Source organism: Botrytis deweyae (genome assembly GCF_014898535.1).
Source record: "Botrytis deweyae strain B1 chromosome Unknown BDEW_043, whole genome shotgun sequence".
In the NCBI taxonomy this organism is placed as follows: domain Eukaryota; kingdom Fungi; phylum Ascomycota; class Leotiomycetes; order Helotiales; family Sclerotiniaceae; genus Botrytis; species Botrytis deweyae.
The window spans coordinates 57,454-82,482 of record NW_024066250.1 but is presented as its reverse complement, the minus strand read 5'-3'; the positions used below and the strand labels follow the sequence as shown (position 1 = coordinate 82,482).

At 44.5% G+C, this 25,029-nt stretch overlaps 6 protein-coding genes across 6 annotated transcripts; 3 read left to right on the top strand and 3 right to left on the bottom strand.

Annotated features, from left to right (window-relative positions):
* Window positions 1-108: 108 nt before the first annotated feature.
* EAE98_010996 (uncharacterized protein) lies at window positions 109-2,764 on the top strand (the record flags this gene model as incomplete). Its single annotated transcript, XM_038958618.1, has 5 exons — window positions 109-222; window positions 274-551; window positions 604-943; window positions 1,143-2,177; window positions 2,231-2,764. 5 exons carry the CDS (start codon window positions 109-111, stop codon window positions 2,762-2,764), a joined length of 2,301 nt encoding a protein of 766 aa, XP_038804983.1.
* A 696-nt stretch (window positions 2,765-3,460) lies between these two features.
* EAE98_010995 (uncharacterized protein) lies at window positions 3,461-6,717 on the bottom strand. The gene is made up of 4 exons (XM_038958617.1): window positions 6,346-6,717; window positions 6,187-6,289; window positions 4,711-6,129; window positions 3,461-4,658 (listed from the first exon to the last, which is right to left on the bottom strand). The coding sequence occupies exons 1-4, from the start codon at window positions 6,642-6,644 to the stop codon at window positions 3,795-3,797; spliced, it is 2,685 nt and encodes an 894-aa protein (XP_038804982.1). The 5' UTR covers window positions 6,645-6,717; the 3' UTR covers window positions 3,461-3,794.
* A 149-nt stretch (window positions 6,718-6,866) lies between these two features.
* On the top strand, window positions 6,867-8,445 carry EAE98_010994 (uncharacterized protein). Its single transcript, XM_038958616.1, has 3 exons — window positions 6,867-7,538; window positions 7,587-7,858; window positions 7,962-8,445. The coding sequence occupies exons 1-3, from the start codon at window positions 7,064-7,066 to the stop codon at window positions 8,286-8,288; spliced, it is 1,074 nt and encodes a 357-aa protein (XP_038804981.1). The 5' UTR covers window positions 6,867-7,063; the 3' UTR covers window positions 8,289-8,445.
* Window positions 8,446-9,359: 914 nt separating this feature from the next.
* On the bottom strand, window positions 9,360-10,536 carry EAE98_010993 (uncharacterized protein; the record flags this gene model as incomplete). Its single annotated transcript, XM_038958615.1, has 2 exons — window positions 9,360-10,171; window positions 10,437-10,536. The coding sequence occupies 2 exons, from the start codon at window positions 10,534-10,536 to the stop codon at window positions 9,360-9,362; spliced, it is 912 nt and encodes a 303-aa protein (XP_038804980.1).
* Window positions 10,537-11,213: 677 nt separating this feature from the next.
* EAE98_010992 (uncharacterized protein) lies at window positions 11,214-13,078 on the bottom strand (the record flags this gene model as incomplete). Its single annotated transcript, XM_038958614.1, has 4 exons — window positions 11,214-11,917; window positions 11,969-12,444; window positions 12,571-12,911; window positions 12,977-13,078. 4 exons carry the CDS (start codon window positions 13,076-13,078, stop codon window positions 11,214-11,216), a joined length of 1,623 nt encoding a protein of 540 aa, XP_038804979.1.
* Window positions 13,079-18,649: 5,571 nt separating this feature from the next.
* On the top strand, window positions 18,650-24,565 carry EAE98_010991 (uncharacterized protein; the record flags this gene model as incomplete). The annotated part of the gene is made up of 3 exons (XM_038958613.1): window positions 18,650-18,831; window positions 18,888-24,191; window positions 24,247-24,565. 3 exons carry the CDS (start codon window positions 18,650-18,652, stop codon window positions 24,563-24,565), a joined length of 5,805 nt encoding a protein of 1,934 aa, XP_038804978.1.
* Between the last annotated feature and the right edge of the window lie 464 nt (window positions 24,566-25,029).

The following is a 25,029-nucleotide window of genomic DNA, read 5'->3' as shown; positions in this document are numbered from 1 at the left end:
TCAGGCTAGTGGTCCGTGCCGAGCCCCATGGATAAACGGTGTTTCGAATACTCATGACACTTCAGCCTTACTCAACATCTTGGAATTTTGATGTAAGGTACCGGTAAAATGTACGAAGATGCGTGGTACAGTTTTGTGCCCGAAACAAGTACCAAAAAGGATCATGTCACCTCACAGGCATCGCAACATCGTCGCAAAGAATCTCTTTTGCAGCAAACTAATGTAAGCCCCCTTAGTGCTCTGAAAAGTGCTTCAAGTTAATGGTGTACATAGGGCAACAACCAAGTGCTGGATCAGAACTCGCCAATGCTAGGAATATATGAGGATGAGCTTGTATCGAAAGACCCTCCGAAAGCTACATTGGCAAGAAGAGCAAAATCATATAGCGATTTCTACGAAGTAGCTATGGCATATATAAACAAGGAAACGAATGAGGGAAAGACACAAAACGAGCGCGATGCCGAAGGAGGGGAATCTAGGACTCCCCTTTTTGAGGAGCGGTACAGTGCGCTTGAGGATGAGCTTGTGGATGGAAGCCTCGAGGAATACCAGTATGCCAAATATAAACAATGAGCATCGAGCCAATACGCTGACCACCTGAAGATTATATCTAGATCAATTAGTTCTATCCGAGCGTCAACTTGACACTCTTTTAAGTGATACCACAAGCGCATTGGATACACTTGCCAGTCTTTCCGAATCGTTCAAGAATGTCGAAGCACAAACCACAGCCTTCCAAGCCCAATGTGAAGATCTTTTGGAAGAACAAAAACGTATACGTGAATTGGCAGATGAAGTTGGAACGGATTTGCAATACTATGCTTATCTTGAACCTCTGACTCGACGCTTGAATGCTCCAGGTGCCGGAAGGCTGGTCAAAAATGGTGACTTCTTGGATATGTTAGAAAATCTCAACTCTTGTATTGAGTTTATGGATCAGCATGTAGGTCTTGTCTTCCTTATGTCCATATCTCAGAAGTTTCGATACTCGGCGGTTGCTTCGTGTAGGCTAGTAGAAACACCTTCTGTGCATGCTACTTTTATTAAATACGTTGTTAAATCAATGATATGTTTCACAACAAATTACGAGACTCATCTATCTTGAGACAGATCTTGGATTACTTGTGACTAATTATTTACAGCCAAACTATAAAGACTCGACTGTGTATAAGACTCGCTACACAACACTTTTAGACAAAGCACTCAACCTCGTCCAGATTGCTTTCTCAAATTCTCTGCGTGAAGTGTCAGATGACGCCTCGAAACAATTGAAAGCCAAAGAACAAACGGAGACAAATCAATACATTCTTCTCTATGGCAAATATGAATCTGCTAGGGAGAATTTAGGCCTCTCGATTGAACGACTTTTGACGACTGATGAATTCGCATTTGGGAGAAGAGGTGATGTGGACCGAACACCATATATCCAACAATGGCATAACCTATATCAGCAATTGCTTGAGTCCTACATAAGATCCCGTGATCCTGTTGGACCTCTTGTTCTCAAAAATCTTCAAAACTTCTCAACTACTTCACCTTTCCCTGACAAGGAGTTTGAATTATTCGCTAGACGATCCGTGCAATACGTTTTTGATACATGTCAGAATGAGTTGAAATTAGCAGCAAAATTCTTTCAGAATGGACCTCTTATGGCCGATTATCCTCCACCTCCCATTCCGTGGAACATGCCTAATACATACCTCGAGAAACTAGAGGAGAGTTGTCTGTCGCATGTGAAGATACTCCATGGCTTCCTGGCCCCATATTTGAGCAATGGTGACTTGCATCGAGTTTGCGACTTGGTTACTTGGTTGGGTGACACTTTTATTTCAGCAGAGGCACATGAAGATGAGAGTCGTGATGGACAAAGATTGGCTGCACAGGTCTTGTTGGGCGTTCATCTCTGGCCATTAGCTGATCAGCTTTTCATCATGGAAGCAAAAAAACTTGAGCTCTTCAAACCATCTTCGGAAGATCTCAGGATCATATCGCCAAAAATTGCTCCGAAATTATCCAATGAGAAAGCCATTCCAACTAGTGGCTTGCGAGTTGATACGGCCCTTAAGCCTCTTGAAGAAAGCACATCTGTTGAAGCTGGTGTTTCGAATGCCTTTCCGACAGTCAAGACGGCGGTTAGTTTACTCGTTTTATACAACGAAAGCATGCATGAGAGAACAGTAAGTCCACCGCTTTTAGATATAAACGTGACTGCACTAACATTCGTATGCAGCTCAAGAAAGGTGATGTTCTTTACGAAATTGTGCATCAAACTACCGAATCTCTACAGAGAGCCGCAACAATCATAAAGCGAAGTTCGAATAACATAATGGATGCACAGCTATTCCTCATCAAAAATCTGATGCTCATCGAGAACCTATTCATGACTCACGAAATCCCAGACTCAATCCGTCAATCCGCCGAACTTGACTTCACTCCTCTTTGGGAGACGCTCAAGGAACTTCAATCCCGTCACCAAGTGTTTAATCCCCTTGCATATATCAGACCGATAATCAAAGGTCAACTACTTCCTGCTGTGGTTGATAAAGTACTAGATGCTAGGAAGGAATTAGAAAAGGTCTTGGTACAACAGATTACGGCTTTCACCAAGCACTGGCAAGCGAGGTTGTTGGAGAAGGATCCTAGGAAGACAGATCAGGTGTTGAAAGCCGAGCAAGAATTGAATGTTTTGTTAGAGAGGGTTTTTGACGAGGAGACTACACGGGCCGCGTTGTTGAGAATGATCAGAGGGGGAGAGGAGTATTAAGAGGTGAGGTTGAACGGCTGTTATTGCTTCTTGATGTTTAGCATAGGATTTTAAATTGATACCAACCTCCAAGTTATCTTATATTTCATCCAGGCCGCAGAGCAGTTTTTGGACTTCATAAAATGACATTCTTGATCACTCATCATCATTACAATCCCATATCTTTTGCCTTTCATATTTCCCCATATCTCAAAAGCACATATGTATCTTTTCACCAAAGAACAATGTTCTCCGTACACTCCTTGCCAAGCATATCACACTCATCACTCATCAGTATGACTTGTCAATATGTAACGTATCTCAAAGTCCACATATCTCTGACTCCTCCCTACATAACCTTCTGTTGTTCCTCAAAGAAAGAAAAACAGCAGAAGATGGATATCCGCTCCATCGGGAGTAGATTAGTAGGACAGCAGGATGTTGTTCCCTCGTGAACCGCGATTATTCTCACCGAGTCTTTCGGATACTATCAGCTTTTTGCGGTCTCCTTACGCACTGGTAGATCTTAAGGTTTAGATAGTCCCTTGAATTTCGTGCATATCATGTATCAAATTCTCAATCTGTTTTCTTGAAATATTTCTACATCAATCGCCGTCAATTTCGTGAGAAGGAGATACACAATCATCCAATTGTAGGCCAAATGCAAATCATGACAAAAAGTCTTGTACCCAGATGCGATGTTCTAATACCTACTAGGTACCTATACCTACATGAAGCACTCGCCGATAAAATCAAGATAGATCGTATAAAACTCATAAGAAGGATATATTATTTGTTTGTAAGTGATAACCCAACGGCTTTTACCCGGCTCCAAGACTGTCTATCAAGTTCCTCTTGAGTATGTACAATTTGAGGATTTGAATTCCTCGCGATCAATTTCTTCCACGCCAAAATACGCCAGTCAAACCCAAATAGATTTAATCTGTTCGTACACCCTGATGTCACAAACGCCACTCTTTATCATAGTGCCTTCGTTCTCCCAATTTCAAGGGTTTATGCTTCATGTTTCTTGTTTCCCGAATTTCTCTTACTACGCACCATTTAACTGTTTATAAAGTGCCTCTGTACCCTTTTGCAAGTCCTCTGTCCAGGCTTTAATATACTTAACTTGAGTGTCAAGTATAGCTTGTTTTCTAGCCTCTGCCTCAGCTTTCGCACGCTTTGATCTTTCACTAGCTTCGATTTCCAACTCGATTTCACGGATTTTGCGTTTCTTCTCAAGCTCCTCCTTACGTCGTACTTTGTTGGCTAAATACTTCAAACTATGACCCAAAACTTGTGATTCTTCCGGAATTGGGTTGGATTCAAGCGGAGGAGAAGTATAGAAAATGACCCTGCCGAATTCGTCCGTGTGAAATTGTGATCGAACGTCGGGTGGAATGGCAGAATTTGCTGCATCTGGAAGCGTGTATACTTCAATTGCACGTGGTGGATTATATGCGTTCCCGTGAGAATTATGTGTATTTGAACCAGAGCCACCAACACGTGGTGTACTGCTGCTATGATAACTTTGGTAGTTGGCTAGTGGGTTGGAGTGGTGATGGGTGGCGGTGGTGGGAGTGGAGGAAGTATGATGGTTGTATGAAGTTGTTGGCTGGTATGTCGGAGTTGGTGGTACGGCTTGCGTGGCTCCGTGCGAGCTATATGAATGAGCGTGCTGAGGAGGCGCTGGAGATGCAGATGGCCGAGCTTGTGCAAATGATTGCGTATATGCCGGTTGAGCTGAATGCTGATTGATCATTGGCGAGGCAGTAGCGCTTGGAGTTGTTCCACCCATTGATATATCTCCCTGTGAGTCAAATCGAGGTCTTTCGCTTGTGGGAGGTGGACGACTGCGCTCTGTATTTGGTAAAGGAGATGCGGCGGGTGGAGTGGGCGATGGTGGTGGAGAGTCCTTTATAGTGTTAGAATATATAGATTGACACATCTCATGAGATAGAACTTACATTTTCGGCACGAGGTAGCTTATGCACAGCTCCGACGATAGGAGGTGCCCCATCTACGCCCTTAGTGGGTTTTGGAGTCTCGTCATGTTCTGTAGCATCATCGCGGAGCAGATGTTTGATCGGGCTCGGAAACTTCTTCATTGGCCTTGGAGTGTCAAAGAGATCCATTTCATAATCTTTCTCCCTCACTTCATCTGGGACACAGCTGGCCCAGGTCTTGATTTTGTTGAGCTTGAATACAGTTTCATTGTAACGTGCCTCGCAAACATAGATCTCCTTATCCGCAGGAAAGTTACGGGGACGTCCTTTGAAATATCTTGTGAAGAACATGACAAAGCAACGGTCAACAACATCATCAATCTTATGATCGATATAGCGACCAGTCTTAACAACCTCATTTTCGTAGAAATGTTTATCATAGCGATGAACTGTTTGCTCTGGTCGTAAGTACCAACAAGCATTGATCCAGTCCTGTCCTGCGATATCCCGCCAGGTTCGATAGATCTGCCCAACTACTGGCTTTGTAACATCGTTAAGGTTGGTTATGTGAATCCAGTCTCCAACCTTCCACATTTCGCCTTTGTAAAGGATTTCTTTGAGAGGTATTCTTCCATCCTCAGAAGCAAAGTCTTCATCTGGTCTGTTCTTCTCTTGTTCAGCTAGGGCTCTAGCTTCATTCTGAAGGAACACTGCATCGGTATAAACTTCACTATCCTCCTCATTGAATGCCTTGGCATTCTCAAACATGAGCTCTATATCCTTCAGAACCTCGCCCACAGTTTCGTACTTCTTGCGCTTTGCCTGCCTCTTAATCAGATCCATTGCCATAGGGGTCTTGACTTCCTGGTAATATTCTGGCATGTTTGTTTTATCGGGCAATCTTTCGAATGGTGCAATTTTAAGCTCTCCCCTAGGATTTTTGAATTTTCTCAATCCCTTCAGAATATTGTTTATGCGGGCTTCCATGGGGGTATGCACCTTAGGTGGTCTACCGCGCTTTTTCTGTACTTCGGGCTCCTTTGTTGCTTCATCGGCACCACCATCGCGCCTGCTCACGCTCGAACGTCGAATTTTGCGTTTGTATTTTCGCTTCACACCCTCATCATCGGTATCGTCTTCTTCGTCATCCTCTTCGTCGTCTTCATCGTCTTCCTCCTGTTCTTCGTCTTCAGGGCCAGGTGGTGGTGAATCTTCGACGGGTGGGAGCTCTCCTAGATACGGCATCTCTGCTTCCTCCGCGGTAATAACCTTTCCATCTACCAATTGTTGCATTTCCTTTTTGAATAACTCTCTGAGCGCAATGGCGTCATGATATGCAGCTGCAGACGGACGGTTGTAAACTTGTGCATTATGAGATATGAGGGCAAAGTCGCGGACGAATTCTTTAAAGCTCTTGTACTGCTTCTTGAGGATTTTTTGCTATCAGTGTGTCAGTTAAATGCACTCGCGCGCATCTGAAAGGTAGAAATGACATACTCTAACGGTGCTGAATGCGGTAGGTTCCTTAATCACCTCAAAGTAATCTGGTAGAAACCTCTTGTTGAGCATGCGCTGAAAAAGCTGTGAGATATCGTAACCGCTAGATTCATGTTAGCATCCCTAGAAAAACAAATGCGCAAACCACAATGGACATACTCTTCCGTGCGATATTCCGTTAATTTGTGTACAACTTCATTCATAACAATATATCCATCCTTCGTAACACCGTCGACCGTCGCAAGGGAACCTACAGGTTCTGGCGCATTTCCCGTTGTTTTTATCTCTGGCTTTGCAGCTACTGCTTCTACTTCTGGTTCTGGTTCGGGTTGGGGTTGGGGTTCGGGTTCAGGCTCTGCTTCTGGCGCATCGGTCATTTCAACATCATTGGAAGTCTTAGGTTCTTCTGTCTTGACGCTTGATTCATCTGGAATCGGGGCCGGTACAGGCGAATCCATCTTTTTTATTGAATCTAGCAACTATATCGCGGGGTTGTGTTGCTAAGGATTTGATCGCTTTTTGAGGGAGCTCGAGTAATCGCGTTGGAGCGCGATCCCCACAAGCAACGGAAACTGGTCGGGCAAAGGATGTGGCCACGTGACTCGTGGGATATTCAAGCCGAAGTGAACAGCGAACAGCTGGAAGGGGTGGACATCATTCACTTATTTTGCCACAACATTCTTCTCCAAACTAAATACGGTTCTAAACGATTCTAGGCGATAAATATTAATTAATTTATAAGATTCACGGATTTACGACGATATTAAATTTGTTATCTTTCATACATATTTCAAGGTAGTATTGTCCATATAAACCACGTACCGACCGAATCGCTTTCGACGACACCCACGTGCCAACACCAACCCAGATATCAAAGATGCCGCGAATGCGAGTTCGAGGACCCGAAGGGACATCCACCATAACTCTTCCTGACGATGCCAAAATCAGTGATCTCATATCCGAAATTACCTCAAAGACATCTCTCACAAATTTCGATATTAAATATGGTTATCCGCCAAAACCGCTTCTCCTTTCTCAAAGCGAGCCTTCATTACCTCTGAGCAAGTTGGACATCAAGTTAAATGGCGAACAACTTACGATTAGCTCAAGAGAAGAACGTAAATCTGTGGGATCACCAAAATTGACTTCACCTTCTAATTCTAAAACCTCATCTATCGCCCCTCAAGTAAAAGATAGACAAACAGCAGAGGCGAAGTCATTTTCTTTCTCTGGTATGCATGGTGATGCGAAAAACACATCGAATTCTGCAGCTCCGGTGTCACTTTCGCGTAAGAGAGGTATCGCTGAAGATGTACCTGAAATTCCAATTCCAGAACTTCAAGCTACACTTGGTAAGTCTTTCATCCGAGATTATTATTCACTTCACTAACGTCTTCCAGTTCTCCGTGTCATGCCAGACGATAACTCATGTCTTTTCCGAGCTTTTGGAACGGCAGTTCTTCCTGGTGATGACCTTTCCATGCATGAGCTTCGATCCGTCGTAGCTTCTACCATTCAAGGCAACCCCGAACTTTATAGTAAAGTCGTATTAGAACAAGAGCCCGATGACTACTGTCGCTGGATTCAAACCTCTGATGCTTGGGGTGGAGCTATCGAGATGGGTATTTTGGCCGAGGCCTTTGGTATAGAAGTCGTTTGTGTCGATGTTCAAGTATGTCATCCCCTTTTCAATAATAGTTGACATTCCCATTCCCCACGAGAAACCCAATCCATTATGACCCTCAATAATTTTCCCACAAACTAACAATACCCAGTCCCTCTCCATCCACAAATTCCACGAATCTGGCTCCAACAATAGATGTGTTCTGGTCTATTCTGGAATCCATTATGACATGCTAGCCCTTTCTCCCTTCTCCTCAACTCCCGAAAACGACGTTCGAGTTTTCGATAAGTCCGACGATACCATAATTGCTAAAGCAGTAGAACTATGCTCAAAATTGAGAGAGAAGCATTATTATACTGATACAGGAGGTATGGCTATCAAGTGTAAAGATTGTGGCGTGATTATTCATGGGGAGACACAAGCGGCAGCTCATGCGCAGCAGTTGGGTCATTACAACATGGCCGAGGTTGATACTTGAATTTGTAGTTTTAGTTATGATTATGATTACGAAAAGGTCGGGTTTGATGAGAGCAAACGATGAATTAAATACACGGATGGATTTACTGAGCTCGTACAACTCATAAATATCGGCTACTGCAGAGTCAACCGGCGAGCAACTCAACAACTAAATTTCCACACCAAAGGGGGGGGGGAGGGGGGGAAGGGGGATCTGAATAACTCTAGCGAGATCTTGATGGGTGGAATATTTACAAAGGTTAGAAACACGATAGATTTGAAGATAGAAGACATGGTAGACACATAACCTACCTACCTATCTATTCTATACCCAATCCGGCTCTTGCCACGCAAAGCTCATGCCAATAACTATTACAACCTCACTACTCGTACCCTTCACATAATCAAATTTTATACAGCATCCCCTTCCTTACCCCTGTAACACAGCAGTGATATAAACTATAAACGTTGATAAAAATAAAAATGAACCATCCATCAAAACATACTTATCACTCACTTTGCTTTGTAGCCATTCCACCTTCGGAAATATCTCTCCCACCCCCAACTTCAAGATATGCCCAAGTCTGAGAAGAGGCAGGACAAGACAAGACTCACTAATAAATCCAGGGCATAGTTGATTCAGGGAAAAAAGAGACCTCGGGAATCAAAGGACAAAGAACGAGAGCATGGAGTCGAATGAATGGATAGTTCTACCACGTTCGGAATTTGACTGTGTAAAATCTGAGAGTCTTGGAGGTAATACGTAAGAATTTATTATATTTTTTTTGGGGGGGGAGGGGGGTTTCCTCGAGCAACGTGCTGTCTCTGGCTCATCATTTACGTACTTGAGCTGGAAGAAGACAGGTACTTGGAGACATTGGCGAATTCTGGTATACAAGGAATCTTTACGTAGATGTCTATATCTCATTCACCGCTATAATGCTAATGCTATGCTATGCCATACCATACCATACCATGATCGCTCTCACTCTCCGAAGATAGCTCATATAAATGGACATGCAGCATGGCTCTCATCATCTCATGTAATCATCAGGCTACTAAATGCACCAACTATTCTCATTCCTTCAGCCATCTAAGAAATAGCTCTCATGGTCATTTCCACCACGGCAAAAGTACCCGCACTAACCGGCATGGCCCTCAACAACGTAGGGAAAATGCCTTTCCAGAATCCTCTTGCGCCTTCTGCTCTCCACGTCTTTGCAAAACAGTCTCTCATACCATTGTACTTCATCTCCTTACCGAACCCATCACTCTGCATTTTGCTCTTCACAACATCAAACGGATAACTAGCCAACCATAAAGCTTCTCCGGCTAGACCACCGTAGAAAGCAATTTTCCAGCTCGGAATATCTTTGCGTTCGATTTTGTTGCGGGCTGCGTCGCTATTCATCATGTATTCGAAAGAAAGGAACCACACACCATAAGCCTGCGCTTCTCGAATAATGGTAACGGCCTCACCGCGATAGAGACCCTTGAGAACGCCTTCATGAGCTGACAATTTGCGAACACAATCCACGGGACCATTGTAGAGTTTTCCTGCACCGTGAGGCTGCGTTTGTAATCTAATCCTTACGTGCTCAATGGGACCCGAGATACCAGAGTTGGCGATACCGGCAAAGGCACCCGCCGCATAGTATTGTGCATAGGAAAGACCTGGGGAAAGAGGATTGCGGGAAGTGTTGTAGTTTTCCAGGTAACGACGAGCTTGGTGGAAAGCTCCAAATTGGACGGAAACACAGGCTCCAATACCGATCAAAGGCGTGAGAGTACCTTTGTAGAAGGCGAGAGCACCTTCATTGCGGTAGATGGTTTGAGCGGCTTCAAGAGCATTTGCATACTGTGTAGTGGTTTGGAGACGAACTTTGACTATATCAAAGGGTTGACCTGGGGAAGAGGTTAGATCATCTTCTTGTGAAGTGCTCGTTATGGTGTTTTCATTTTGTGAACAAGTATGAAAGCAGATCCAGACTTGACTTTTAAAACTATGGAATATTCGCCAAAGGGCATGTGCAAATCCACAAACCATTGCCATCACTCGAAGACAATTCCACTTCTCAACATATCTCGTTACCTCCACGTGATTATCCCAACCAACCCAAAAACATCCCCCAAAAACTACACCCCAGTATGAAAACAACATCTCACTTACCCAATAGAACCTGAGCTACACCCCCAGCAGCCCCGGCAAACAAGTCCTTCAAGGTTCTCTTGAAGCCCCCCTCTTCCAGTTCCGCTGCTACGTCCGCCATTTTGTTTAATCTGTTCCTTTCCCCGCAATGTCAGGCACGTTCCCTGACACTTTTTCAACTTCTGCTTCTCCAATTGATAATTAAATCAATTTGGAAGTTGACGATCGGATAGAGAGGATGAAGTCCAGTCAGAGATCTAAATCATAAATCGGATTGGAAAGCAAGTAAAATTTCAAAAGAATCGTTGGCCTTTTGAAGTCATCTGTTATCTACAAAGAAAAACACACCAATTCGCGCTTGTCATCGGAGTCGTAAGCTAGCCAGTGATGATGTGCTTTTCGCTTAGATAACTTTGATTATGTGGATACATGCCTAGACATTGAGGCCTTTGTGTGCAAATTTCAACATCAAGGGCATCTAAAATCGCCTTGAATAGAGGCTTGTACATATTTCGTGGTGAGCACAATTTGAGAAATCGCATGTCATCTCAAATTCACAATAGCAAGTTGCTTTCCTCACAATCTTAAATATCTCTTCAGTCTATCATTTAATATACAAATTAAAATCTCCAATTGACGCCGTGAGGTGCCAAGAGAAGAGGAACCAAATGACGCCTAGGCAACATGATATGACTATCAAGGAATGAATGACATATTAATACCCGATCAATTTTCGAATGAAGAGACCTTCATCCAGACAGCCAGATATCCACCGCCGAAAAATGCTAATGATATCATCTACAACATGATCATACCCGCACCTGCCATTCCAGCAACCACGACATAGGCACCCAATTGCAACAATCCCAAGTCGAAACGTGGGACGACAGTAGCACCGGCAGCACTCTTCTTAGTAGTGGTGGATGAACTAGATGAGCTGCTTGAAGATCCAGTACCAGTTGGTGCGCTGGTAACAGTTCCAGTTCCTGCGGTTCCGGCTTGGCTGATGAGACTTGAGCAGGTTGAGCTCTTGGCACCAGTTTGAGTCTTAGCATTGCCGCTGAAGTCACAGGCAGTAGCTGCTTTGCCGTTGTTTTGGTAGTATTGGTCAAATACGAAAGACAATTGTTGAGCGCTTGTGCACATGGAGTAGGCACCGTAAGTTCCAGTGGTAGCATTCTTTGAGATACCATCACAGGCAGCGCTATCCAAACCGCAGACATAGTTGAAGAGATCGGCACTGGAGTTACCGGAGATACCGCTGTTGGCGACACAGGACAAAGACTTAACCATACATTCGCAAAGCTCGGCGTTTGCGATAGGAGGAAGGTTGCTGGAGGCAGCCCAAGCGGTACCGGTTGCTGGGCATGCTTGTGCTACTGTGTTGGTAACGGTGTAGGAAGCAGAGTTGGTGGAGCTAGGGGTGGCAGAGGCCAATTGCTTGGACAGAGCAGTGAAATCAGCGAGCTTGCTAACAGAGTCTCCTGAAACCGAGACGAGACCTAAAGTTTTGTCAGCTTGTGCTTCGAAAAAGCTTGCAAGTCATATCTTACCATAGTCATTTGCCTCTTGGAAGTACATGTAGACGATTCCACCAGACCAGACTTCAGTCATCTTGTCGCCGTAAATTGCCCCGACTTCAGTGAATTGACGTGGTTGGACAACGTTGCAACCGTACTCGGCAAAGAATGCAGGGACGGAGTAATTGGCAAATTCGAGAGTTCTTTGATCATATCCAGACTTAGTGAACGAAGAATCACCACACCACGAGTAGATGTTGTAACCCCAGAAATCGATGGCAGAATCAGCATCACCACAGTTGAAATAATGAGCCAAATCAATTCGAATGTTGGCATCATCGTTGGTAGCATAACCAACACCGATAGTGCGGTAGCCCTTAGTCTTAATGTAAGCCTTCATGTCACGGACGGCAGCTTTCACGAAAGCACTGGCATCAGTGTTGTTGACATCGTTGGAAACCTCGTTACCGGCAAAGAAACCGAGGACGTTTGAGTAGTTGGCCATGGCACTAAAATTGGAATGTTAGCACACAAAGAATACGATGAATTGATAACCCTCCCCCTTCCTTCATAATGCAAGTGAAAGGCCAGAAAGATGGAGGTGACGATGGGTAACAAGTACAAGATATACATACTCGACAACGCCGGCATAGGTAGCGAAGAGATCGGTGTTCCATTCTGGGTCGTTTCGATTGATAGAGGATGAGGGGTTAGACAAATCTTGGATAACATAGATTCCGGCATCGTTGAGCAATCCCATACAGACGGAGTGGTCTAACGAGGAGTTGATAGCGTAGACACGGATGACATTGGTGCCAAGCTCTTGAAGGAGAGGAATGTCACGCCTGCAACCAGCTTCATCTGCAAGGGGATCGGTAAAAGTAGCGTCGGAAGTAGTGTTGGCGTTAACGTCTTGTTGGTATGCTACACCACGAATGAAGAATTCGGTACCGTTCTCGTAGAAGAAGTGGGAGCCCTGATATATGAATCAGCATTTAAAGTGCCTTCCAACAACGTCGGATGGACCGATCCATGACATACCTTAATGACGATAGGAGGGAGATCAGCCGCGGCAGCAGACGATGCGAAAAAAGCACCGGTCAATGCCGCAGCAGCTGCTGAAGCAAAGCCAAAGGTCTTCATGATGCTAATTGAAATACCAATGTGGGAGTGTTATAATGTTGATTTTGTTGACGATAGATAGATGTGAGAAGTTGTTTTGTGATGATGAGATGAAAACTCAAGAGTCCAATCCCAACCCGATTGCTTGCTAAAGATATTTCCGTCTCAGGTGAGTTTTGGAATAGGGAAGAACGAGTGTGTTGGTGATGTAATCTCTCCTTCTCTAACAACGACTTGCACGGCAGATGTCCTAGTTAAAAAGAAAAAAGAAATGTGTGTTTGAACGAATGACTGTCTTCCTAACTAGAGTGAGTTGGAGATGGGATTGCTGGAGAAATGGAAAGATAGCAAATGAATGTCGAGGAGTGTGGAAGTGGAATGATTAACACGGTGCCATTAAGTGTGGCAAGGAGATTTGGATTGGAAGAATAATTTAGGGGATACGGGAGAATGATTCAATGGTATAAATTCGGAGTGGAGATGGGTACGAATTTACGAAAGCACTTTGGTACTTTGGTAGAGAGAGTCGTGCTAAAGAAAGAAATGTTCCTGGACTAGATAGAGATTAGATTGGGTCTGTTGGAACTTGGTCCCAATCCTCTTTTATCCCGATTGCCTACCTGGGAAATTCAGGAAACTTTTTTCCACCTTGAATCTACTTGTGGGAAGGAGAAGCATGGGAAGGAGCGTGCCGACAGAGGGGAATGAGCCAATCACATGAATGGATGGATTCCATTGGATTAAATTCTTGGCCATTCGTAAGTTTCATACGTAGTACATGCCTCTGAAGCACCTAGGTAGGCTGCTAGGTAGGTAGGTGTTGTTGACCCTGTTGTTGGATTGTTCACTCGTGACTGGATGGCAGATGGATGGATGGATGGATGGATGAATGGATGAATGAATGAATAACTACTATCGTAGGTAAATAACTAAAATCCATCAACATCAACTTCATCCATCCTACACCTCGCTCACAACCACTTCACAAACATCTTTGGTCAGTATACAATGTGTGCTACCGACTGGTACTGTGCTGTACGGAATGCTCACAAACCCACCTAGCACATATCTCGATGATTACAGCCGTTCTTTCTGGACACTTACTATCGTAGGGCCCTCTTAAATAATCTGAACAGACTCCGTAAAAGCTTAAACACGTCCATGGTTTGGTCTGGGATATTGGCTGATCCTAATTTGCATGCTTCTCGAAGCACTCTCGCACTGCCCCAACTCGTAAATTAAGGAGTAATCATTGGTCTGATAACTCGGACTGTTTGGTACGAATTGAGAAGTGCGGATGGGAGAAATCGAGACATGTAGTTTTGGAATGGTGCGGATGTGGAAAATCAATCATCTCATCAAAAGGGTATATATGATGGTATCCAGAGGACACACAAATTGAATGAAATTGAAAGTAGACATCTGTTTCGGCTTTGTTTGAATGTTCATACGCTTTTCCCTCCCTCTTAGAAGATTGTTGTCAAGACCTCCCTACCTACCTACATAGGTAGTCGAGTATAAAATATCCATCAAACCTCAAGATTTCGAATACGATACAGTCTCTTGCATTCTATCCTCTATTGGTCGGGAAGGCCTGACTTGACAAACAGCTTCCGTCTGAATTTGGTATCACTGGTAGGCTGAGCATACTAGGTACATAATACAACATCTTTTCAGACGCTGACACAGGATTATCTCTCATTCCCATTCCCTCAAATCAGCCGCCTTGACAAAGTCGTAGTGAGCTCGTATTAACGCAAGTGAATCTTGAGCCATGTCACTTCTCCCCTCCAATTGTTGTTGTGCAGCAAGGCGAATGTTACACTCCTGCATCACGTTCGAAACTTAACTTACCCGAGGACCTCGAGGATCTTCATGTCAATCGATTACCGATATACAGTCTTTCATCACATGCTGTCACCGAGATGGTACTTCGATGGAAAATCGTACAGAGTACCCAGTATCTACTGGCAGCAAAAGCCCCACGATACTTCCACTTGTCATCTAAACGGCTGTCTCTTCAAAACGCGTCTTGGTGCACCACCACCTTCAGCTTCAAAGACATTCTGGATCAAATACGAGCAGAAATGTTCGATTCGGATGGGAAATGGGGGAGATGGTTGGTTATGTAGACTTCTTGAAAGGACATTTGCTCTTAGTTTTGGCCCTGCAGTAGTTCCCATCAATATTCTCTGATATCAGTTCAATCTTACCAATCAATATCGTATTTATCCTGTCGAATGTTAAGCTTCGGACATTATTGTTACAGTATCCAATGATAGCTTATTGGAAATCTGGAATCGCCACCCAACTGGAACATAGTTTGATCTATTTTAGGAGACTAAAAGAGGCACGAATCAAGAGAACCTAGCCTGATTAGTTTTTCACAACCCGCCTGTATTGTTGATCGGATGGGAAGCCTTCGGAACCCCGGAAGTCTAACATAGCAGAGAATGAACGATAAATAGTGGCCGAGTAGGTAGTTTGTTGTTGAGTACCTAGTAGTCCAGGCTAGAAGAAATTTCAAGCACTTCTCACTTCTGAGTGGATGGGTTGTCGACGCGCTTCAGCCTTCAATAATGGATTTCATCACTACGTAATTCAACGGAATACCTGCTGCTTTTCGAGGAAATTAATAGACCCGGTACAATCTCCAGAGTACTGCTCTGCTATTGAACTTTCAAACATTTGAAGCAGCACTTTACCTATATAACACAATTTTTAAGGGAGTAAATATCGATTCCGACTCCGACTCCCTGTCGATAGCTCGAGATCTTTCCGAATAAAAGTGGTCGTATATCCTGGTCGATTTGCAAAGTATCATTCATGCATGCACCGCCTTTGTTCCAACTTGACTGTGGCACATACCCACTCGACGCATCCACTCACCACCGATCAGTTGCCGTTTTATCCCCCTTTTCATCTCCTCTGGACCGTTTGGAAGAGGATCATCTCGTTCCACCCGGGATATGACTGAGTGTCGTCAATGGCTTCATCACATCAACGGATTATCAATAATATCGATGCGTGTATGTGGTATGAATTCGGGCACCTAACCGACGGCCTAATGGCCCATCCGATGAGGATACAAGAGCAGAATCGTAGATGTAAATATGATGATCTGGAATAAAAGTGAAGCTCTCAACAGCAGCGCTGTAGGAATAAATAGATTGATGCAGATAAGAAACCATTATGGATCCGTCCCTGTTGGTTCAGGCTAATAAGCAGCAGGGGCACGAGAGGAGACGATGATGCTGTGCCATGATAATCCATGGTCTTTCTTTTGAAAAGCAATTAGAAATCGATGGCAATATTGACATACATACAATAGAATAATACCATGAGGCATTAAGATATCGATAGCATCTGTGGATTGAAGAGAAGACAAGCTTTTGACAACGAATCGACTTGGGGAAGAGAAAGACGCATCAGGTCAATGGTTAAGTCCAATTGAATTGAGAAGGAAAGGAAAGGAAAATTGGAAAAGGTATTCCTATAGCGGTACTTATTTTATCGACCTTAATAACCTATATGTATATATATATATATATCCATCTATCTATGGTGCGAGTAGCTCGAGGTTAGGTAGATGATTAGCAATGGGCGAAGCTTTCCACTGTACGGAGCATGATGTATCGGTAGGTATGGCTCGAGGTAGGTATGGGTCAATTGATGCGCAAGCTTGTTGCGTGCCCCTGAATTAGCAAAGTGTTCAACACGATAACTTAATGATAATGATAATGATAATGGTGAATAGAATTTACACTACGAGCCCCTCGAGACTAGTTGATGACCTCCTCTGTAATAAATGAACGAATTTAATAAAAACATAAAAACGGCATGGAGCTGGCCATCGGAGGACAAAAGCAGCAAGGTGAAAATCCTATCCGGGTAACTTTCTCATGATTTTCTTCATACTTGCCCCTGGCTACCAGGTATGATCCGGACTCTAGAACTTTCCCCTCCCAATCACAATCAATTGTCAGCATTATCCGTCTCCTGAATCTCTCGAGATGCCCATCCTGAGTCCTCGGTAGGTAGTCGACGAGTCAATCCAACTTATTAAACTGAACCATTTCAAAGCTTCCCAGTTCCATTTATTTGGTCCCTAGTGCAGCAGCTACCTAGACTCCCAGAGTATCTAAATTTATTCTAGATGCTCTCTGCTGTCTACCGCGAGGTGACTGTCCACATGTGTACACGCATCTTAACTGCATGGGGAAGTATTCTTCTCTCCCTTTCGTTCCCCAAGATTACCTATCACCACAATGGATGCTGATATGTGAATCATCGGAACCAATGGAAAGCGTGCAGCCACCACCAACCACAGAGACCAGCCTCTTTTATTTTTGGTAAATATCAGGTATCATTTGTCTGTCTCTTGACTCTCTTGCCCCCCAAAGCGAGATGGATATTTCTGCTGGTGCACGACAGACTGGACTGGCATCCCAGACTGGACTGGCATCCCAGACTCCCATACCGGACCAGACTCGAGCCAGTACTCTATTTAGCTATTGTGTAGATCCACCCAATTCATATCTTACTGACGAAAACAACCTTTCCCCCCCCCCGCTCTCTCCCATCTCAAGAATTAAATAACTGTCACCCTGTTTTTAGTGCCAAAATTGATTTTCTCATTGAACCGTAGACCGAATTTCCTTATTATTAAGTTAATTACCTAGTACTGATAGTGCTCTAAAAATCCTTCGCTGCTCCTCTTTCACCACTTTTTCTCTCTCTTCCTCTCCCTAATCTCTCATTCTTGGGAAAGTTCATACACACACCTCGACAACTATACCAACACCTTTGGAATAGAACCTCGAGAGAAAGGAACGATATTCTTTTTTCTCAGTGTGCTTTTCGCTTTCTCTCCCTCTCCCTCTCCCTCTCGATTCGTGTTGACTACTTTGTCCGTAAACTGGATCTTGTAAATCTTTAAACACTCGTTCAGCGCTATCTTTCCTGTTTCGTTCCATTTAGACGCGACAGTATCAAAAGTTTACTAGGTAGTTCGAGTTCGTAGGAAGGACAACAAGCCGCCCTAACGAAAATCAACAAGACCAAAGCAGCAACGAATCACCAAAAATAAAGGGGAAGAAAACAGAAGGGAAATCTCGCACCATTTGCTTCCTTCTTCAAACCATCAACATATCTTTTTTTTAATTGAATAGTCACTCTTTACAACTCATTCGACATTCTCTCGGAAAAGTAAACCTTTTTCGAAAAGAGGTCAAGTCCTTGTATCCTCCATTTTATTCAATTCATCCTCTCGAAAGATTCACGGTTAAGACGAGCAAAATCGGTCTTATTTAATTTACATCACGACCATCATTTTTTGACCGCATTTCAAGCATTTTGCTCAGCCCGTTCTCAATTCAAAGACTCCAACGGAATCATTCACTCTTCCAATGTGCCTTTAATTTGTGAGTATTAATTTTCATTCTTCGTTTTATTCACCTTTCCACTCTCGCACCTCCGCCACGAATGCCGGGGCAAAGGAACAGTACTTTAACGCGCCCGTTCACCTCGGAAGACCTTTGGAGATCTCAATGTTAACATTCCATCCGTCAGTAAATAATTTAACACGCAATCATGTCGGGACACCCACAACAAGGTGCCCAATACGACGAAGGCTACGGCCATCAGCCCGGTAACACCGAATCTTATTATCAGGACGAACACGGAGGTCAACAATATTACGACAACAATGCTGGCTACGAGCAAGGTCATGGAGGCCATCAGCAGCAAGGTGGTGAAGGGTACTATGATGAATCGTGAGTGGGCCTCGGTGATTTTTTTTCGTAGATCGGAAGCTAACTGCACACTACAGAGGCTACTACAATGCTGATGCCAACAATCCATATCACCAAGAGGGAGGATATTACGAAGGTGGCGATCAACACCAAGGCCAATATCAAGATGAATACTACAACGACCAGTACTACGAGCAGGGTGGTGCAGCAGCTGGCGAAGCACCTCCAGACAAGCGTCGGGGCGATTCAGAAGAGGATTCTGAGACTTTCAGCGACTTTACCATGAGATCAGATATGGCTCGAGCCACCGACATGGATTACTATGGCCGCGGCGATGAGAGATACAACAGCTACAACGAGAGCCAAATGGGTGGTCGTGGTTACAGACCGCCATCTTCGCAGGTTTCATATGGTGGCAACAGATCGTCCGGAGCGTCAACGCCAAATTACGGAATGGACTTCAACAATGTACTTCCGGCTGGACAACGATCCAAGGAGCCATATCCCGCCTGGACCTCCGACGCTCAAATTCCTTTATCGAAGGAAGAGATCGAAGATATCTTCCTGGATTTGACTGCCAAGTTTGGTTTCCAACGTGACAGCATGAGGAATGTGTACGATCATTTGATGATTCTGCTCGATTCGAGAGCTTCGCGTATGACTCCAAATCAAGCTCTCTTGTCTCTCCACGCAGATTACATTGGTGGTGACAATGCCAACTACCGAAAATGGTATTTTGCCGCTCATCTCGATCTTGATGATGCTGTAGGATTTGCCAACATGAAACTTGGCAAAGGAGATCGTCGTACTCGCAAAGCCCGCAAAGCAGCCAAGGCGGCAGCACCAGATCCTCAAAATGAAGCCCAGACCCTGGAGCAGATGGAGGGCGATAACAGTCTCGAAGCTGCTGAGTACAGATGGAAGACTCGCATGAACCGCATGTCTCAACATGACCGAGTACGTCAATTGGCCCTCTACCTCCTCTGTTGGGGTGAAGCCAACCAAGTCCGATTTATGCCCGAACTTCTCTGCTTCATTTTCAAATGTGCCGATGACTACTTGAACTCGCCCGCTTGCCAAAACTTGGTTGAGCCGGTAGAGGAACTCACATACCTCAACCATGTCATAACGCCTTTGTACCAATACTGCAGAGATCAAGGTTACGAAGTTCAGGATGGTAAATATGTTCGTCGAGAACGTGATCACAATGAAATTATCGGATACGATGACTGTAATCAACTGTTCTGGTATCCTGAAGGTATTGAGAGAATCGTTATGGAAGACAAGTCTCGTCTAGTGGATCTCTCCCCCGCGGAACGTTATCTCAAGCTCAAGGATGTCAACTGGAATAAGGTCTTCTTCAAAACGTATCGCGAAACTCGTTCCTGGTTCCACATGTTGGTCAACTTCAATCGTATCTGGGTCATTCATATCAGTGCATTCTGGTTCTTCACTGCTAAGAACTCCCCCACCCTTTTGGAAAAGAATTACAAGCAAGAAGAGAACAATCAACCTCCAGCCTCTGCACAATGGTCTGCAGTCGCTTTGGGTGGTGGTGTTGCAAGTCTTCTCATGGTTATAGCTACAATTTGCGAATGGTCCTACGTTCCTCGTCGCTGGGCAGGTGCTCAACATTTGACCAAGAAGCTGTTGTTCCTTCTCGCTGTTCTCGCTCTCAATGTCGCTCCCAGTGTTTACATCTTCATCATTCCCAACACACAAAAGACGAAGATTGCTTTGATCCTGGGTATTGTCCAATTCTTCATTGCTCTGATTACCTACTTCTTCTTCTCGATAATGCCGATGGGAGGATTGTTTGGTAGTTACTTGACCAGAAACTCTCGACAATACGTTGCCAGTCAAACTTTCACTGCGAGTTATCCTCGTCTGACAGGCAACGACATGTGGATGTCTTATGGCCTTTGGATCACGGTCTTCGGAGCCAAACTTGCTGAATCTTACGTCTTTTTGACTCTATCCTTCCGTGATCCTATCAGATACTTGGCTAGTATGGAAATTTCCTACTGTGCCGGTGATGCTATTTTCGGCGACGTTCTCTGCAAATTGCAGCCCAAGATTCTCCTTGGTCTCATGTTCGTTACTGATCTTACGTTGTTCTTCTTGGATACTTTCATGTGGTACATTATTATGAACACTATCTACTCAGTGGCTCGGTCCTTCTACCTTGGTGTCTCTATCTGGACACCATGGAGAAACATCTTCTCGCGTCTGCCAAAGCGTATCTACTCCAAGGTTCTCGCCACCACTGACATGGAGATCAAGTACAAGCCAAAGGTTCTCATTTCTCAGATTTGGAACGCCATCGTTATTTCCATGTACAGAGAGCATCTCCTTGCCATCGACCACGTCCAAAAGCTTCTCTACCACCAAGTGCCATCTGAACAAGAAGGCAAGAGAACTCTTCGAGCCCCAACTTTCTTCGTCTCACAAGAAGATCATTCTTTCAAAACGGAATTCTTCCCAAGTCAGAGTGAAGCCGAGCGTCGTATCTCTTTCTTCGCCCAATCTTTGTCCACTCCTATCCCAGAGCCACTCCCAGTCGATAACATGCCAACCTTTACTGTTATGATTCCTCATTACGGAGAGAAGATCTTGTTCTCGCTGCGTGAGATTATTCGTGAAGACGAGCCATACTCCCGTGTTACTATGCTTGAGTACTTGAAGCAATTGCACCCTCACGAGTGGGACTGCTTCGTTAAGGATACTAAGATTCTTGCCGACGAGACTTCTCAATTCAATGGCGATTACGATAAGGAGGAGAAGAACACTGCCAAGAGCAAGATCGACGATCTTCCGTTCTACTGCATTGGTTTCAAATCGGCCGCTCCCGAGTACACTCTCCGCACACGTATCTGGGCTTCTTTGAGAGCACAAACTCTTTACCGTACAATCTCTGGTTTCATGAACTATAGCCGTGCCATCAAGCTTCTCTACCGTGTAGAGAACCCTGAGGTTGTTCAAATGTTCGGTGGTAACTCTGACAAGCTCGAGCGCGAACTTGAGCGTATGGCTCGCCGCAAGTTCAAGCTTTGTGTTTCTATGCAACGTTACGCCAAATTCAAGAAAGAGGAGATGGAAAACACCGAATTTCTTCTCCGTGCCTACCCTGATCTTCAAATCGCTTACTTGGATGAAGAAGCTCCTCTTGCCGAAGGTGAAGAGCCACGTCTCTACTCCGCTCTCATTGATGGCCACTCTGAAATCATGGAAAATGGAATGCGCAGACCCAAGTTCCGTATTCAACTTTCTGGTAACCCAATTTTGGGTGATGGAAAATCCGACAACCAAAACCATGCCATTATCTTCTATCGTGGTGAGTACATTCAACTCATTGATGCCAATCAAGACAACTATTTGGAAGAGTGCTTGAAGATTCGTAGCGTTTTGGCCGAGTTTGAGGAAATGACGACTGAAAACGTCTCTCCCTACACTCCTGGTATTTCCAATCCTAAGGTCGCCCCTGTTGCTATTCTCGGTGCTCGTGAATATATTTTCTCTGAGAACATTGGTGTTTTGGGAGATATCGCTGCCGGAAAGGAACAAACGTTCGGTACACTCTTCGCACGTACTCTTTCTACCATCGGTGGTAAGCTCCATTATGGACATCCTGATTTCTTGAACGGTATTTTCATGACCACCAGAGGTGGTGTTTCCAAAGCTCAAAAAGGTCTTCATCTCAACGAGGATATTTACGCTGGTATGACCGCACTTCTTCGTGGAGGTCGCATCAAGCATTGCGAGTACTATCAATGCGGTAAAGGTCGTGATCTTGGTTTTGGCTCGATTCTCAACTTCACTACAAAGATTGGAACTGGTATGGGTGAACAAATGTTGTCAAGAGAGTACTATTACCTCGGTACTCAACTGCCCATCGATCGTTTCTTGTCCTTCTACTACGCCCATCCTGGTTTCCATTTGAACAACATGTTTATTATGTTGTCTGTCAACCTGTTCATGATCTGCTTAATCAATTTGGGAGCCCTTAAGAACCAGGTCATTGAGTGTAATTACAACGTCAACGTCCCCATCACCGATGCGCTCTTCCCAACCGGTTGTGCAAACATCGTTCCTATTACCAACTGGGTATATCGTTGCGTTATCTCCATTTTCATTGTGTTCTTCATTTCCTTCGTGCCTTTGACGGTTCAGGAATTGACAGAACGTGGTTTCTGGCGTGCGGCTACTCGTCTCGGAAAGCAATTCTGCTCCTTGTCACCCTTCTTCGAAGTTTTCGTCTGTCAAATTTATGCCAACGCTGTCCAACAAGATCTTTCTTTCGGTGGTGCCAGGTATATCGGAACTGGTCGTGGTTTCGCTACTGCTCGTATCCCCTTCGGTATTCTCTTCTCTCGATTTGCTGGTCCTTCGATTTATCTCGGAGCTAGATTACTGATGATGTTGTTGTTCGCAACCATCACCGTCTGGCAAGCTGCGTTGGTCTACTTCTGGGTTACTCTCCTTGCTTTGTGTATTTCACCATTCTTGTACAACCCTCATCAATTTGCCTGGAACGATTTCTTCATTGATTACAGAGACTATTTGAGATGGTTGTCTCGCGGAAACTCTCGTTCCCACGCATCAAGTTGGATTGCTTTCTGTCGTCTCTCGCGTACCAGAATCACAGGTTACAAACGCAAGATTCTTGGAGACCCATCGGCCAAGATGTCTGGGGATACTGCTCGTGCATCTTTCTCCAACCTGTTCTTCGGTGAAATTCTTGGACCGCTCATAATTGTCGCTCTCACCTTGATTCCATATCTCTTCATCAACGCTCAAACAGGTGTCATCCCAAAGAACAACGATGGCGCCCAGACCAAAGCCACAGCGGGCTTGATTCGTGTGGCAATTGTAGCCGGTGCTCCTATTGCAGTCAACGCTGGTGTATTGGGTGCAATGTTTGGTATGGCTTGTTGTATGGGACCCCTCCTTGGCATGTGCTGCAAGAAATTCGGATCAGTTCTCGCCGCTATTGCACACGCTCTCGCCGTCGTCTTCTGCCTAGTATTCTTCGAGGTCATGTTCTTCTTGGAAGGATTTAACTTCGCCAAGACGTTGTTGGGAATGATTGCCTCGGCCGCCATTCAAAGATTTATCTACAAGCTCATTATCAGTTTGACATTGACCAGAGAATTGAAGACCGATACATCCAACATCGCCTTCTGGACTGGTAAATGGTATTCCATGGGTTGGCATTCAATTTCCCAACCTGGTCGTGAATTCCTTTGCAAGATCACTGAGCTTGGAATGTTTGCTGGTGACTTCGTTCTTGGTCATCTCATTCTCTTCATCATGCTTCCTGTCATCGCCATTCCTCAGGTTGACAAGCTTCATTCTGTGATGCTCTTCTGGCTTCGTCCAAGGTATGTTTATTTCCACTGCATCACTCACATAGGTTCCAAGCTAACTTTCTCCCAGTCGACAAATTCGTCCTCCAATTTACTCGTTGAAGCAATCCAAGCTACGAAAGAGACGTGTTTGGAGATACGCTGTCATCTACTTCGTTTTGTTCATCGTATTCCTTGCCTTGTTGATCGGTCCACTTATTGCCGGCAAGATGATTCTGTCCGATAGCTTGACCAGTAAGATTCCATTTAATCTTTACCAACCTACCGGCCAAAATAACAACGACACTCGGGGCTACGAAAAGACCGGTACCGGTTGCGTGACTTGCTCTGGTGCTAGTGCCACAGCGAGTGCCTCTAGCACCGCTGCTGCCAAGGTTAGGCTCTTTTAGAATGACGGTGTTGTATAGGTGACTGCTAGGGCTGTAATATAGAATGGTATGGTATGCAGTACATTAAAAAGATCTTTGGGATGGATGCGTGGCCATCGTCACTTCACGGGGTGTTTTTTAAACTTGAGTTAGGGTGTTTGCATGGTAAACGGCTTTAGATATTTGTTTTTTGTTTCCTTTTCCCTCCTTTACTGTTCCATAATGACCCGAATGCAATACTGGATGCTCAGGCTTCAATCACCTAGAGTCCAAATTACGGCTGTAATATTTTCTACAGCGCGAAGATAATACAGAGTCTTTACAATGAATATGAGTAAATTTTTGGTTATCCCATTTCTCTAGGTGGCTGATTACTGTGACGACTGCAATGTGACCAAATTTTCCAATCGTTCATGCAATACTAGTTCAATCTATTTAGATGAAACGAGGGAACTCTGACGTGCCTCCTTTTCCCTTACAGAGAA

Excerpts from the sequence above, each read along its gene's own strand:
- EAE98_010995 (XM_038958617.1), bottom strand. The coding sequence starts at position 6,644 with ATGGATTCGCCTGTACCGGCCCCGATTCCAGATGAATCAAGCGTCAAG. Across the intron at positions 6,130-6,186 it reads CCGCATTCAGCACCGTTAGA|CAAAAAATCCTCAAGAAGCA; the intron begins GTATGTCATTTC and ends ACACACTGATAG. Across the intron at positions 4,659-4,710 it reads AGCTACCTCGTGCCGAAAAT|GACTCTCCACCACCATCGCC; the intron begins GTAAGTTCTATC and ends AACACTATAAAG.
- EAE98_010994 (XM_038958616.1), top strand. The coding sequence starts at position 7,064 with ATGCCGCGAATGCGAGTTCGAGGACCCGAAGGGACATCCACCATAACT. Across the intron at positions 7,539-7,586 it reads AGAACTTCAAGCTACACTTG|TTCTCCGTGTCATGCCAGAC; the intron begins GTAAGTCTTTCA and ends AACGTCTTCCAG. Across the intron at positions 7,859-7,961 it reads TCGTTTGTGTCGATGTTCAA|TCCCTCTCCATCCACAAATT; the intron begins GTATGTCATCCC and ends AACAATACCCAG.